At 42.3% G+C, this 16,343-nt stretch overlaps 1 protein-coding gene across 2 annotated transcripts in view; it reads right to left on the bottom strand.

Moving 5' to 3' along the window:
• SSPN (sarcospan) overlaps nt 1–16,343 on the bottom strand; it is an 86,582-nt gene that overhangs the window by 26,547 nt on the left and 43,692 nt on the right. Inside the window, exon 1 of one of the 2 annotated variants that reach the window (XM_004693200.2) lies at nt 10,706–10,981. The exons of the other annotated variant lie outside the window; for it this stretch is intronic. Within the exon in view, the coding sequence (XP_004693257.1) occupies nt 10,706–10,981 (276 nt within the window). Of the gene's footprint in view, nt 1–10,705; nt 10,982–16,343 lie in introns of those variants that run through there. 2 annotated transcript variants of the gene reach the window in all.

The raw sequence follows: 16,343 nt of genomic DNA on the forward strand, positions 1-16,343 counted from the left end.
CCCACCCGCTGCTCCCCTCAGCAGTGTACTTCGTCAATCTGCCTGTTCTGCTCCCCACTCTGTCTCTGGTGAAGTCTTTCACCACCCCTGAGTCTGTGGCCTGTACCCCAGTTCTGTATGCACAAATAAATAAATCTTTTTTAAAAAATGAGCATCAACTTTAAACATGCTCAAAAATCAAATTGGAGAGGTCCCAGGAAGTCTCTGGAACAATGTCTCTACCTTCTGTTTGCTACTTGCTTTTTGGAACCGGGACTAGAGCAAACTGTTGGAAGGTATCACACTGGATGTGTCAGGCTTCTCCCTTCCCTCTAGAAGGGTTTGGGTTCATGCAATATTTGATTAAAGTGGAACCCAGTTCAGGATTTCTAAGCTGGACAAACAGGATCCTACATAACACTTCATGGCGTGTCAAGGGGGCATCAACCAAAGCTGCTACATCTGGGGCCAGAGGAAGGATTCTCACCCTTTTACCCCAAAGGCTTTATTCTGACCCACCCCACAGAATGAAGAAGGTCCCTTATCCAAAATGTAAACAACAGTACATTATAAAGAAGACCTGGGAGGTTGCTTCCCTTGAGTTCTAGGAATGCCAAGCCAGTGTTCATTGTGCATCAGAGTATGGCAGGCTCACCAAAGAGCTGAATATCTGGGCAACCCTCACAGCACCACCAGATCAATCACCCTCATTTCCTCGCTTGAGAAGACATCAACCAGCTGGACAGCAAGTGGCACCCAAACTGGTCATCGAGTGGCACACAAGCAGTAAAAGGAGGCAGGGATTTCTGAATGGTGTTTCCTAAGCCTTAAAGAGCTAATGCAGCAGATGAAATGCCTAAGCTACCTTAGAATTGTACTCACGAGCTGAATCGCCTTGATTTGATTTTTTAGAGAAAATTGACAAAAACAGCAATCTGCAGGCTCCATGAAAACAACCTCCTCCTCCTCCACATGTTTCTCAACTGCAGGAGCACAAAGCCACACCACCTGCCACCCTGTGGCATCACCACGTGTCAGTTCACTGGCTCAAATCCTCATCAGAAGCATTCAGCCTTCTGACTACTCTGTGAAAGCCATGAAGCTTATCATTCGAATTGAAATCGCTCACTGAAAGTGCCAGGGACTGAACGGTGGGCCCTAATCGCCAAATCACATGTTTAAACCTTAACCCAGGGTGAACACATTCAGTGATAAGGTTTTTGGAGGTAACTAAGGTTAAATGAGGTCACATGGGTGGGGCCCTAAGCTGGCAGGACAGGTGCCCCTATAAGGAGAGGAGAAAGGGCAATCTCTCCTCTCTACCCAATGCCAAGGAAAGCCAGGGGAGCACACCCAGCCACACAGGCATCTGAAGCTGGAAGAGAGCCCTCTCCAGAACCAGACCCTGTGTGACAAACTGAGACTGAAAGAAAAGTGCATTTTAGTTACTGCCATACGTGTAGGTACACGCATATGAACTTTAAAATCCAGGGTGATGGATGGAATATGTTGCCTAACTCTCTTGCATCTGACAGTCAATCCTGCCAAGTTTTATCTCAATCCACTGAGATCTGAAGCAGCATTCAAAACACCTAAAGGAGGCTTTTATATAGTTTATGCTATAAATACTCTTCCCAATATCCATTTTTAAAAAGAGGTTCAGCTTCTGCTTATGAACATATTATAATAAACATAGCCTTGAATATTCACAATGAGTAATAACTAGAGGGTTAAAATATAATGAGGAGCACTCATCCAGCTCTGGATTCCAATGGATTCTTTGGATCAATATTTCTCTCGCTTGCAGGATCTGTGCCCTGAAAATGATATCTCATCAAAGCGTACTACCCATTCCCACAGTTTCTGGATATCCTGCAGCAGCACAGAAAATGAACTCGCCACACTGTCACATGGGCATCCTTGAATGCTGATGTGACTCCTGAAGAATGCAATATAGGCAAGGGGCTTCAAATACAGAACACCCTGAATAGAGATGTCATGGACAAGGCTATTGGCAAGAAAAAATTTGGATAACATCCATTTCTTCAAAGCAAACTGAAAATGGCCATCATGTTGGCAAACTGATACTGTCAGGCCAGCTATTAGGGCAACCTATACCATTCTTCCTTTGTAGTCTATAAGGTTGGTGATACTCAGCATTCGGCCACCTCAGTCCCAATATGTCCTAAGTGACTCTAACTGGGGGAATGTTAAATGAAATTTAAATGACTTTTTTTTTTTTTTCCTAATTCTGTGGTCATTCTATGACATGAAATAGAACATCTCAATAATGCTCAAATATTGCTGGGACCCAATAACTCAATTGGAGTAATAACACATTCCTTATGATTACCTCATAGTTGTTTAAATGCTATCAATAAATTTAAATCTGTCTGTATTAGGAAATACAAACATATGTCATTCCTTAAACCATGCTTTAAAATTAGTATCCACAATACTCAAAACAATCAACCAGTTCCACAAAGTAGCAGGATACAAAATCAACACACAACATCAGTAGCTTTCCTATACACAATCAATCTGAAGAAGAAGAAATCAAGAAAACCATACCTTTTAAAATTGAAACAAAAAAAATTTGTTTTAGGGAATAAACCTAACAAAAGCTGTAAGGACCTATATGAAGAAAATTATAAAACACTATTAAGGCCCTCCCTGGTGGCGCAGCGGGTTAAAGCACAGCACTGCAAGCAAGCCGCAGCACTTCAGTGCAAGTTCGATCCCTACTCCAGAGGTGATCCCCATGGTGTGGCAGACCTCTCCTGCCTAACCTGCTGCTCCCCTCAGCAGTGTATTTTATCAATCTGCCTGTTCTGCTCCCCACTCTGCCTCTGGTGAATCCTCTCATTGCCCCTGTATCTCTGGCCTGCACCCCAGTTCTGTATGAATAAATAAATAAATCTTTAAAAAAAAACACTATTAAAAGAAATAGAAGACACAAAGAAATGGAAAAATATTCCCTGCTCATGGATTGGAAGAATGAACATTATTAAAATGGCCATCCTACCAAAAGCAACTTACAAATTCAATGTTATTCCAATAAAAATATCAATGACACTCTTCAAAGAAATAGAACAAACACTGATTAAATTCATATGGAACCACAGAAAACCAAAACTAGCCAAAGCTCTACTGATGAAAACAAAGGAGAATGGAGATATCACACTTCCAAACTTCAACCTATACTATAAAGCCATAATAATTAAAACAGTGTGGTACTAGAACAAAAACAGACACAGAGACCAATGGAACTGAATAGAAAGCCCAGAAATAAACTCACACATGTATGGACAATTAATCTTTGACAAAGGAGCAAAGAACATACAGTGAAACAAGGACATTTTGTTTAACACATGGTACTGGGAAAACTAGATGAAACTAGGCCACTACCTCACACCATGCATGAAAATCAACTCAAAATGGATAAAAGATTTGGGCATAAGACCTGAAACCATAAAATATATAGAAGAAAATATAGGTACAACACTACAAGACATACATCTCAACGACATCTTTAAAGACTCTTCACCCAAAGCAAAGAAAATGAAGGAAAAGATAAGCACATGGGACTACATAAAACTGAAAAGCTCTGCACAGCAAAAGAGACATTAACCAAGATAAAGAGACATCCTACTAACCAGGCGGAGGGGGGGAGTGGAAAAATCTTTGCACTCCATACTGATAAGGGACTGATCACAAAGATATACAAAGAGCTCACTCAATCAACAAAAACAAAGCATACAACCTAGTCAAGAAATGGGCAGAAGAACTTAAAAGACACTTATCCAAAGAGGAATTGCCAATGGCCAACAGTCGTATAAAAAAAATTTTCAATATCTCTTATAATTAAGGAAATGCAAATCAAAACCACAATGTGATACCACCTCACACCACTAAGAATGGCACATATAAAAAAAACTAACAACAACAAATGTTGGTGAGGATGTAGAGAAAAAGGAACTCTTTAACATTGCTGGTGGGTACGCAAACTGGTTCCAACCACTATGGAACACTGTATGGAGATTCCTCAGACCCAGCAATTCCACTCCTAGGGATCTAGCCAAAGGACACAAAAACATTAATTCAAAAAGATACATGCACCCCTATGTTTATTGCAACACTGTTACAATAGGTAAATCCTGGAAACAACCCACATACCCAAACTAGATGATTAGATCAAGAAGAGTGGTATATACATATAATGGAATACTACTCAGGAATCAAAAAAGATAAACTCATACCATTTGCAGCAATGTGGATGGTGCTGGAAGGGATTATACTCAGTGAAATAAGTCAGAAAGAAAAAAAACATCAAATGGCTTCACTTATAGAAGGAATTTAAGAGAATGAAATAAAACATAGGGGGGAAGTGTACTGTTATTACAATACAAAACACAACACAACAAAACAAAAACAGACAATTATAAACCAAAGAGAGCCTACAGAGGAGGAGGTCAGAGAGGGATCAGAAAGAAGGAGGAATGTGGGGGGCTATGGTGATGACTGGTGGAGGAGAGGGGAAGAAAGCGTTGTAAAATGAACAATTATGTAAATAGATACATAAATAAATTTTTTAAATGTTAAAAAAAATTCAATGATAAAAAAATGAGTATCCACAAATGCAAACAGCAGATCTGTTTAGTAGTAACAGAATTCGATTCAGCAATTATTGGGTAACCATTGTGTGCCCGAAGCACATATATACTAAATGTGAATAAATAGTTCTATTACCTGATTGTACCCAATTTCTATCATAAAAAAGCAAATCAGAATGATCTTTGCCATCTCAAGTTCCCAGAGTTAATTTTCTGAGTTGAAATATTCATACTACAGGATGGAAAAATATCAGGACCCACTCCTGCTTCTTCTTCTTGTAGAAAAGAAAGCGGATTCAAAGATAACATCCTCATTATAATTCCCTTGGCCTCTGAATAGCTGATTTGGAAGCAAGCTAGTGGGAGAAGTAAGAACATACTTCTTGTAGTCTCAGCATCTAATGATTGTTCAGTCTTAACTTTCCTTGTTCTCTATTTGGTATTCCTAAAATTTTTTCAAGAAACATGTCACCAAATTCTTGAATATTTTTATGTACATACACTTGTTGAAATTAATCTCTTTCACCAAAGTAATTAAAATACACTCCTTTTTTATACTAGCTATGAGAATTTCAGGTACCTATAAGGTAATTTCAGGTACCATTATTTATTAGATATACTCAGTGGAGATCGAGTTAGGCCATGTAATTATCACTTGTCAGTTCCTAACGATCCTGTGACAGTTGCTATAATAGAAATTATTTCCCAGTGGTACCAGAAGTGCAACGTTATATTTGGGAAGCATATTAAATTCCAGTATGAAAAATAATATATTACTGTGCAATATATTCCTAGAAATGTAACTCCAGATTAAATTTCTAAAATGTCAATAAGACCTATATAGAAAATTGACAACACTTTTAAGTTCTTGACTCACTTTAGGGGATATCCAAAACCCTAATGCCAAACTTTCCTCCTCTCTGGCTTCTCTGCATAATCTTGATCAAATCACTTAGTCAAATCATCATGTCTTAGTTTCTCTACTTATAAATTATGGATAACAACAATATTGGTTCCTTACTCGAGATCATCTATCTAATTGTGAATTTCAGGGCATATTCTACTTAAGATCAATAACCACCCAATTTTCTCTTTCATTAAGTCAAGATTAAAAATAGATTTTTAAATCTGAATAACGTGCTTTTTCAATTCCTTAGAGTAAGTTAACATGTGATAACTGTTATTGAAAATCTTGACAGGACTCTTAATCATTACAGCATTCATACAGTTTTATGAATGACATTAAAAGAAGGCAATATTCTTCCCGTTCTTTTAAGCTCTCTCCTTAATCTTTCTAATGTGATTAATGTGGTATCTATCCCCGGGTTTTTATTCCAGCAGGGTGGGATTAAGGGCAAATGGAGAGTGTAGAGAGATAAAGAAACAATTAGGCAAAGAAAGTCCCTCTTTTCATGGGAATATTCCTTGTAAGGGCCAAGAAGCTAACAAGTACTATACATCCCGACTGGGGATGAGAAATAAGAGTTTGTCCCTAAATTGACTTCAGAGTAGAGATGCCAAAGCAAATAAATCACTATATGTGAGATACTTTGAAAGGCAAATGGGCTTCAGAGTTATGTGTACAGGTGAAATTTCATAATCGCAAGTATTCATTACTGTCAGATACGATAAGGCACATGTGCATCAGGGCATCTGGACATCCCCTCCCAGCACAGACTCCGACTACCAGTCTACCTAACACAACTAGTGTGGTGGACCCCCCCAGCAAATGTTACTGACACCAGAGTTCAAACACATGATGTTTTACCTAAGTAGAATTGTATTCGTTTGAATAAGAAATAAAAGTCCCCAAAATTCTTAGATTTCCTCAATCCATACATAATTGTCACTGACAAATTTTGGATTAGTAGGCCAAGTGGAATACCTACTTGCTCCACTCACTCAAGTCATTACAAGAATGAAATACAGAATGATCTGCTATTTCCTAGGAACCCGGGCCCCAGCCACACTCATCCCCAAAGATCCTGGTTTACTCTGTATGTCACTGAGGCAAAACTTAACAATTTCAAGCCACTTATAAAAATCTTGAGAGAAGAATGGCAATTTTAGAGGTTACATATTCACCTAATGGCTCCATTTTATTTTATTTATCCCTTTACAGGAATCCTTTGTAACTGCAGTAAAAAGACTTCGCTCACCTCTCTGATGGAGGGATAGATAACATTTAGGGATAGGTAAGAAAAAAAATACCTATTTGTTTTCCTAAAATTCCACTGGACATAAATTGCTACTCATAAATCACCAAGGGCCAACCTATAATGAGAAGTTCACTGACTACTCACCAAGTCACCTAAGTGGATTTACCACATACCCAGATTCTGTTATGGGAATGGCTATCTCAAGTTCTAAGGTAATGGGGTAGTAACCGTTCTCAAATGAACTGAGGGCCCTACGGTATAAGGCAACAAGAATAAAGAGGAATAGAAGAGTAAAGCACTGAGAGCTGCAGCTGGGGTGGATGCATCTGTCCTAACCTGGAATCCATCCACTGGGCCTCCGCCGCAGAGTGACCTGCACAGTGTGAGTACTGTTGGTTTCCTGAGTCGGGCAGACACTGTGGCTTCCCTACAGGAGACACCAGACCAGATTTACTCCAAGCCCCTAGGGAAGGAGATCCTGAGGAGGCCCCTGTTCTCCAGGATAACTGAGAAGGCAGAACACAGCAAGCACTGAAGTAATCCAATACCACTAAGATTGCTAAATAGTAAGTTGGTTGAGACCAAAGAAAGGTGAGATGGGCCACCTGAGAGCCCCTCAACAGTCTGGGATGGGAGCAACAGCAAATGTCTGCTGGCAGCACAAGCGAGCCTACCCAGAGGCTTCAACTGACTTTGGGCTGAACAGACCCCAGGCTGCTCCACCACTGCCCTCTACCCATTTCTCTAGTAGCAACCATCTCTGCCATCCTCTGCCTCCAGAATCAGCCAAGGCTGTTTGGGGTAGGGAGAAGCTTAGCTCCTTGCTGAGCATTAACTCACAGAAATCCAGAATGTTTCCAGCAGGTGGAGGAAGCACCTGGCCTCTTGACCTACCTCTCTCTGGGCTCCTACTCCCAGCACAAGAATGTGACATGGATGCTGTGGGGTGTGCATCTGCTCAAGAAGCTACTCCAGGGCTTTGGCACCAGCACCCGCAAGCAGTCTAGAGGAGTGGGAAAACCCCTGGACATGATGAAGCCAATGCAGTCCTGCAGAGGTGACCCACCCAGGGCCCCTTTGGAGCTGCAGGCTCCGAGTGCTCCCTATGGGTCCCCATTTCTAGGCTTTTGTAGAAAGCAATGTCCTGGGTGAGCAGGGGAAGCTCTTCAAGAGGAGGGCGACTCCTGACCCACCTGCACAGCCTGGGTCAGGGGAGGGCTCTAGGTGTGGGTTGGTCCTAATCGGGGTTCAGCTGTGAGTCTCTAGCAGAAAGGCTCCCCTTCAAGCACTACTAGTCCACCCCCAAGCCATGGGCCAACTGGAAACAATAAAACTGCAGGCAAAAAAAAAATATAAAACACCCAAAACCCAAAAATAAGTGGGGGGCTGCATTTAAGAAGAAAGACCAGCAATGAAATGCAAGCATGCATCATTTCACAACATTGCATCTTCCACAGACCAAGTATGAGATACATACAGTAAAGGTGCGCAGCGGGCTGGACCAGCAGCAACTGGGTAATAACACACGCAATGTCACACATGACAACACCCACCTGTGCCTTTCTCAGAAAGAGCCCCAGCATTTGCAACTATTGACTATGGAGCCACTTCAGCTTTGAAGAGGGTCACTATCTCTGATTGCTTCGTGAACTGCTGTAAAAAGCTAAGGCATCCATGCTTACCATGAATTGACACTATTCCAAGTATTAAACCATATGGCAAGTGGCTAATTTGCAGGACAGCCCTCTGAGGCAGGAATTATCATCATTTTCATTTTATCAATGAAGAAATGAAAGGCGAAAGAAATAGCTTGCCCAGAGTATTCAGCAAATAAATAACTGGTCTGGTGCAGTAGTCATACATCCGCACTCTGCCAGCCCCGCCTCCTTGTGTGGACCTTCCCTGAAAGCTCTGAGGAGCCTCCCTGAACATCCACAGACCTGTGAGGAGGACAGCAAGCACCCACACTGTCCCTAGGAGGACAGTGTGTCCTCCCCTGGCTCCTCAGAGACCCTCAGGTATCTCGGGAATCTCCACTAAGCGCTCTGCTTGCTATTTATTCTCTTTGGAAAGATAGCATGGTTATAAATATTACCAGGACTACACACGATGAGCAAACTTCAAGCAAACCCTCCCAGGATGATAACCTGGAAAGAAGAAAGGTCTGCCTGCCTAGAATGTTCTTTGCACCACACCCAGGGGAACTTCAGGGTCATGAGGAGCATGTAATGTTCCTGATAGAAACCCAGGAAATTTCAGAGTGACTCGGTTAAGAAAATTTCAGTTTCATGATTTGTAATCAAGCATTAAACAATATGGCAATTTTTTCCCTCAAATTTGGTTCTTTGTTTGGTTGGTTGATTTTGGATTTTAAAGTTGAAATGAATGATAGAAACAGATATGCAAATGATAGCTAAAACCCACTAAATTAAAGAATTTCATTCTGTTTTTCTTTCAAGTTTCCCAGTCCTAAAGGACAGAAATTACTTCTCCCCTCTGAGAATCTTGACAGTTATTGAAATAACTAAAATACTTGGTATATCTTAGTAACACGCTATTTTTAAAAGCACTTAATTTAGAAAACTCCAATCATGATAATTTCATGGGAATTCTCAATACACATTAGAACTTTTAAAATACTCTTCTAGAATTTGTGAGCTCAAATAATCTTAATTAGAAAATACCTGCACTGATGCATATTTATCAGGTGTTTTTAACACCTGCCCTTGATACAAAATTATTTTGAAGGTTGTTTCCTGAGTTATAATTTCTATGGTCAATAATAGCAGTGATGATGCAATATGAGACAGAAGGCAGAAGTGTCCATTCTAGTCTCTACCGACCTTCCACTTTCTGGGCCTTGAGAATGTAGTTTAATTTCTCTTAGTATGTTTTTTTCACATTCACAGAGAAATCACAAGTTCTACCTCAAAGTTCTGTTTCACTGATCCAGTGAAATAAGGCACATGGTTTTGCTAAGTTGGAAGGCAACATAATGCAATATAACATGAAACTAGAGAGGAATTAGGGGTGGCCTTCTGGCTCAGAGAGTAAAAAGCTGCAGTCCAATGCAAAAGACACCAACTTGGCCTATTTGCTGACCTCCTCAACTCATGACCCTGGAGGAGTGTGGTGGTCTCTGTTCTCTTTTGAGAAACAGGAATGATAAATAACTAATCCGTAAGACTGATGAGGGATTAGCATTACCAGCCATAAGGCCACTAGCGGGACAGCACACAGTCGGTGCTCTATACATGGTGCCCACTTCTCATTCAAGAATCCACTGAATGAAGCCAAGAACTTTGTGTGTTTCAACACTCTCTCCACAGCTGAGCAGTGTTCCACTTAGGACATGCATTAGGGGAAGTCCCAAATATGCTTCTACAGGGCCAACGCCCTGGCCTAGCCCACTTTAGACGCCAGTGGATTAAGGTTGGCTTGCTGTGTGCGCCTTTCCTGCCTGGAGCACTGCTTATAAAATTCTCTAACAGAACCTCAGGTCTAAAAATTAAAATCACTACTACCCAAAATGATAGCTCCAAGTACAGACTTTTTTCTAACCTGCTTTCACTAGCTGGACTGACCTCACTTTTTGCTACTTACTTAGGACAGGGGTGGGGCCCCAGGACAGGGGTGGGGCCCCAGGACTAGGGTGAGGAAAAGGCTGAAGTGAATCTGCTGTTATTGAGGCTGCTGCCTGTGACCCAAGTAAGCCCCCTGAGAACCACTGCCCAGCTCTGCACATGCAAGTCAGACCCTCAGGACGTGTCCTCCCAGCAGGAGAGGGGTACATCCTCCCAGCCCTCCTCGCCCCTCAAGCCCAGTGTGGCAGGCATCGGTCACCAAGCAGAGAGTGTTAGGAGGAAGCCTGGGAAGGGCCCATGCAGTTGGGTTAGTCTTAACTCCACCATGCGGCTTTGCATTCCTGTTTGGCAAACCAGACTTGATGCTTACAATGATCCCAGCCCAATATGGAGTGTCTCTGACTAGCAGGGAGGAGCTGATGCTCGCCATGAGAAAGCCCATCACGGTCACAGCGATGCCCAAGGCCAGCTGCAGCAGGGCGAGCAGCAGCGGGAACCGGCAGCCGCAGCACTTCTGGGCCTCCTCCTCCCCGCACTCCTTGGGGGCCCCTTTGCCCTTCTTCGGTCCCATGTCGTCGAGCCTGGTGGCGTCCGTGGCAAGCCCCCCCTGCCGCTGCTGGCCACGGCGCTGCTTGTCCTTGCCCATGGCCGCTGCGGGGTGGGTGGGTGCGTGCGCTGCGAGCTGGGCAGGGAGCGCGCGGCCGGCACGGGGCGGGCTGAGCCTGCCCTGGTATTCGAATTACGGAGGCTGAACAAATATGGAAAACATTTGGAGCCGACTCGCCCGAGCCTCCAAAGGCCACAAGGAGCCCGCTGCTTAGGGGGAGTCGAGGGGGGTCGCTAACTGCCAACACGCCAGGACTCATAGCGAGCCTGTAGGCAGAAGCCAGCTGTCTCGCCACTGGACCCCCTGCCCTCACCCCCCACCCCCCCTGCAGAACCGGCCTGGGTCCCTCCGAAATCCTTTGCACTTTGAGAGTGAGAGGTAGAGGAGAGGGAGGGAGCGCCTGGGTGTTCTGTTTTCGCACTCAGAACCCCAGGATTCTTTTGGTTTTGTTTTTGTTTTCTGAGAGGTGCAATGCAAGGTGATGAATGTTTAAATCATTTGAGTTTAATTAATAGACAATTTAATCCAAAATAGTCATTGCCGCGCCCCAAGCTGTGAAGTCTTTTCCAGAAGTTAAATTGTTCTTATTTTCCAAGCAAGGCTTAGGCTCCTCTCTTTCTTTTTAAAGTTCTGCAACCCAGCTGACAAATAAGGCATTTTCCCCATTGAGGTATTTGCATTTGAAATAACTGTTTATAGAGATGCTGGGCTAATTGTGAACTCTCTTTGCATGGTGTATGTGTTATTAAAAGAGCTTTTAGGCCCTCCCTGGTGGCGCAGCGGGTTAAAGTGCAGCACCAAGAAGCTAAAGCCACTTTAGCATGAGTTAGATTCCCGCCTGCCCCGGAGGTGACCACATGGCGTGGCAGACCCCTCCTGACCCGCCCGCTGCTCCCCTCAGCAGTGCACTTCGCTGATCTGCCTGTTCTGCTCCCCACTCTGTCTCTGGTGAATCCTCTCACCCCCAACCTCTCGCCTGTACACCAGCTCAGTATGCATAATTAATCTTAAAAAAAAAAAAAAGAGCTTTTCATCTTTCATGTGGGGGTCCCCAACCAGCCCTGACAAATCTCCATAACAGTGCCTGGCAGGATTGATTACTATATACCTGGGACATGAACAGGTAAACTCATGAATCCACAATGTGAGATAGTTTAAAAGCACCTACTGTGTGCCAGATCATAAGGATGATCAGGAATAGATTAGTGCTTGCCTAAAGTCACGGAGCAAATCAATAAAGCTGATTATTCGTATGCCCAAATACCTCCAACTTGGTAGCACTTACAGCAAAGTTCAGTGAAACCACTAAGAAATGAAACCATCATTTTTGGAGTATTTATATCTACTTTGGATGATGTGGTCATTTTCACATTCAGAATACTATTAAAAAATACATGATGTAGCCTATAAATGTAGATCATTTATAGGCCAAGCCTACTCCTCATTGAAAGCAAGTCTAACACCCTGCCTGATTTCCTCAGAATTATACACCCGTTGTCATTCACTCCCCTTGTAAACTGCCAGTCTCTGCAAACTTACTTGAAGGTCTGAAATTGATTACTGACTTAATGAACTTCAGTGCTTTCCTTTTACCTCCCTTCTGGACAAAAGTAGCAGCTTCCAATGTAGAATCTAAGCTGCACATCCCAAGTGGCAGCTGGAAGCAGCAGTAGCCTCCTCTCCCTCAAGGAGAGCAGTGTGGCTGGTGTCAGGTCAGCTGTGAGGCCGCAGCACCATTAGGATTCCAGTGAGACAGAGGGATAGCGCTATGTGTCACCAGCCCACTGGGCCTGACTGAAAACAAGCCAGATGACAACCAGAACAATTTTTGCGATTTATTTCCAACTTTCGTGCCCCCCCAAATTGAAAAGGTGTGTGTGTGTGTTTTAACATTGTTTAGCTATTAAAAAATAAATGAATTCCTGCCACTTGCAACAATATGGATGGACCCAGAGGGGATGATCCTCAGTGAAATAACTCACAAGGAAAAAAGACAAACGCTGGATACGGATAATTTCATGCATGTGTGGGACAAAAAGAAGCAAAACAAAGGAACAAACAAACCCAAACCCAAACAAACTCAAGGAACCTGACTGAAGAACAGAGGCCCCCAAAGAAGAAGGGTGGAAGATGAGAGCAATGTGTGGAGAGGGTGCAGGAGACGGTGGGGGAGGGTTATGGGTGCCTTGGCAGTGGGTGTGGTGTCATAACACACCTGTGAAGGATATAACCCTATACCCAAGAATTATAAACCCAACTTACCTCAATAAATCTAAGAAAGAAAGAGAAAAAAAGAATGTAAGAAGGAGAAAAAGGAAAGGAAGAAAAGGATTTTTTTTTTATGCACACTTAGGAAGCATGTCATTTTTAGGAAACTAACTACACAGAATTATTTCTTGTTGCCAATCATGTAGCTACCAATTACGGGGTATTTCTACTGTAAAAAGCACACAGTAGGTGCTTTACATACTTCACTGTTTTGTTTTACAACCACCTAAGAATTAGTTTCGACTTGAAAAATTCTGAATAAAAACAATGAATCTCAGTGTTACTAAGTAACCAGACTATAAAACCACTTGCCTAGTTAGGGATGTGAGTGAGGGGACCCAACTATGAACTTTTATGGATTATCTTTTTATTACTTATTTTCTACAGGTAAACAAGTAGGTGAACTGCTTAAATGGGGATTTTAAATAATGTGATCATTGGTGGAGTTTTTTGAGATGGCATTGGCTTACAATGCTGTGTAATTTAGGAGGTACAGAATCACACCTCTCAGATGTATGCTACCACACCTACCACTAAAACATCCACAGCCCTTCAGCTACATGGATAGCAATGTTTAACTACTGCAAACTTAGCTGTTAGCCTCAAACCTAAGACTATCTGTGTACTTTACTAAACTACCTCAACTCACTCCCATAATTTATGAGTCGATGGGACCATTCTTTTATTTTTTTTTTAAAGATTTATTTATTATGCATACAGAGCTGGGGTACAGGCCATAGGCTCGGGGCGGTGAGAGGCTTCACCAGAGACAGAGTGGGGAGCAGAACAGGCAGATCGACGAAGTACACTGCTGAGGGGAGCAGCGGGCGGGTCAGGAGGGGTCTGCCACGCCATGTGGTCACCTCCGGGGCAGGCGGGAATCGAACTCATGCGGAAGCTTGGCTTTAGCTTCTCAGTGCAGTGCTTTAACCCGCTGCGCCACCAGGGAGGGCCCGGGACCATTCTTTTTATTACTGATTTATAACAAGATCCAGGTCTGTCTGCTGACCATACTGGGCTGTCTGATAGCAAGGAAGAGTATATTCATTTAAAGCATTTAAAGTTTTATTCATTTAAAGTATATTCATTTAAAGTTTTGCACTGGGTGTAAAATAGAATATCTAGTTAAGCAAAATAACAGGATATTCCTGTGGATATGTCATCTAAGTTTCCCAGCTATTGTGGCTCACAGTTTGTCAAACAATCATTCTATAAACACTTAGGATACAGGCTGACTTTTGATGCCAACTTCAGTCTTCAGGGGCAGTTACACCTACTGGTTCTCAGATGCTTGGTTGCATGTGGTTTGAGAGAGCCTGGTCTTTGGCAATACCAGGAGATGAGAGTGTGGGAAAGGCATTTATTTTCATTTAATGGGGGAAGTAGCAAGACAGAAGGTGTAAGAAAAGTGTCATGACATTAGTGATTAAAATGGGCTGAAGAGTCAGTGAGGACCAACCAGGGAAACTCTTTACTAATATTAGCATGTTCTCCCACTGACAAAAATCAGCATTTCCACCTTGTCACATCTTAAGAAAGGAACAGTATTATATATATGTATATAGGTTAAGCAATGGCCTCTTCAGATATTTATATTTTTATATTACTGGGAGGAAAGGCAAAGTGTATTCAGATACTCTGCTACATTTCTATAACTCACAACTGACAGAGATTATAAATTATAAATTGCAGACTGAGTAGTCAATAAAAGGCTCAAGATTATTTTGCCTCTCTTCAAGAAAATAATTAAGCTTAGTATCCCTACCTTTGCTATATCTAAACATCAACATTATTTGAAGTTATTTAAGGTTCAGAAAACCAGTACTGAAAAAAATAACTGTTTTTGAAGCTAGTGTCATTAACAAAATGTCCTGGGGAAATTCAACTAGAAATAATATCTAAACCAGCATACTTCACACATCTTAGATTCACCAAGAACAAAAGAGATTCCACAGAAAACTTATTACAATTCCAAGATCTGTCACAAGCTGCTTTACTGTATAATTAATCAAAAAATGTTTAATGATTTTTGCTTTAAGGAAGTGTTCAATGAAGACTTCACTTACGATATGTAGCACCTTGAGCCCCTCTGGCTCACTGGCCGCCACATATACGTTGGATCTAGGGGCGTTGCTGATCTATGGTGTGTGCCCCATGAGTGTGCAGAGGTGTGTGCATCACAAATAAACCCCCAGCCTTTATCTGAAAACCTTAAACTAGATATCAAGAGCTGATGACTGTAGTGCCAGTTATTCCTCTTAGTAATACAGTTTCAAATCTGTAGACATTCTACTTCCAAAGCCTATCCCACAGCACATTTTATTGCTGAATTTCCTAAGTTAAAGTTTTAATGAAACTACACCATTTTCTTTAAAAGGTCTCTAAAAACTCAAAAGCTTAACTGTTATAAATCACCACAATAATAACATGTCTAGAAGAGATACAGCTTTTCAGCCCTTATACAGTACTCTTCGATCTAAGTCTAACCAACATCCTGTGAAGCTGGAAATTCCTCACAGTGGCTGTGATTTGTTCAATGCTACATTTTTTTTTTCTTCTTTTTTCAAGCCCAGTGACCTTTCAATTTACATTTAGCTGAATGACTTGGATTTATTTTTGCCTTTTCTGACATATTTTTTAAAATGCACAAAATTAATATATGCATCATAATATGCTGGATGAGATGAGGAGAGGAGAGAGGAAAGAGAGGGCGCACCAAGAACCCACGGGCCCTTCCTGGTGGCTCAATGCGTTAAAGCACCGCACTACGAAGCTATCCTCAGCCACCACATCGCGAGTTTGATTCCTGCCAGGGAGGTGACCCATAAGGCGAGATAGACCTCTCCTGACTCGCCCACTGCTCCCCTCAGCAGTGTATTTCAGTGGATCTGCCGGTTCTGCTCCCCACTCTGTCTCTGGTGAGTCCTCTCCCTGCCCCTGCACCTCTGGCCTGTACCCAGTTCTTGTCTGCATAAATAAATAAATCTTTTTTTTAAAAAAAAGAAGCCATGTATCTCATTGTATAGCATGCACTGGCACCAGGCATGTGCAGCCACACACGTTGCACGTGCCAGGTCCAGGGTAGGAAAAACAGTGCAATAGGGAGCCTGTCTCACAAGCACTGTGCTTTCTT

Source organism: Condylura cristata, unplaced genomic scaffold, assembly GCF_000260355.1.
Source record: "Condylura cristata isolate star-nosed mole 26May11 unplaced genomic scaffold, ConCri1.0 scaffold00036, whole genome shotgun sequence".
In the NCBI taxonomy this organism is placed as follows: Eukaryota; Metazoa; Chordata; class Mammalia; order Eulipotyphla; family Talpidae; genus Condylura; species Condylura cristata.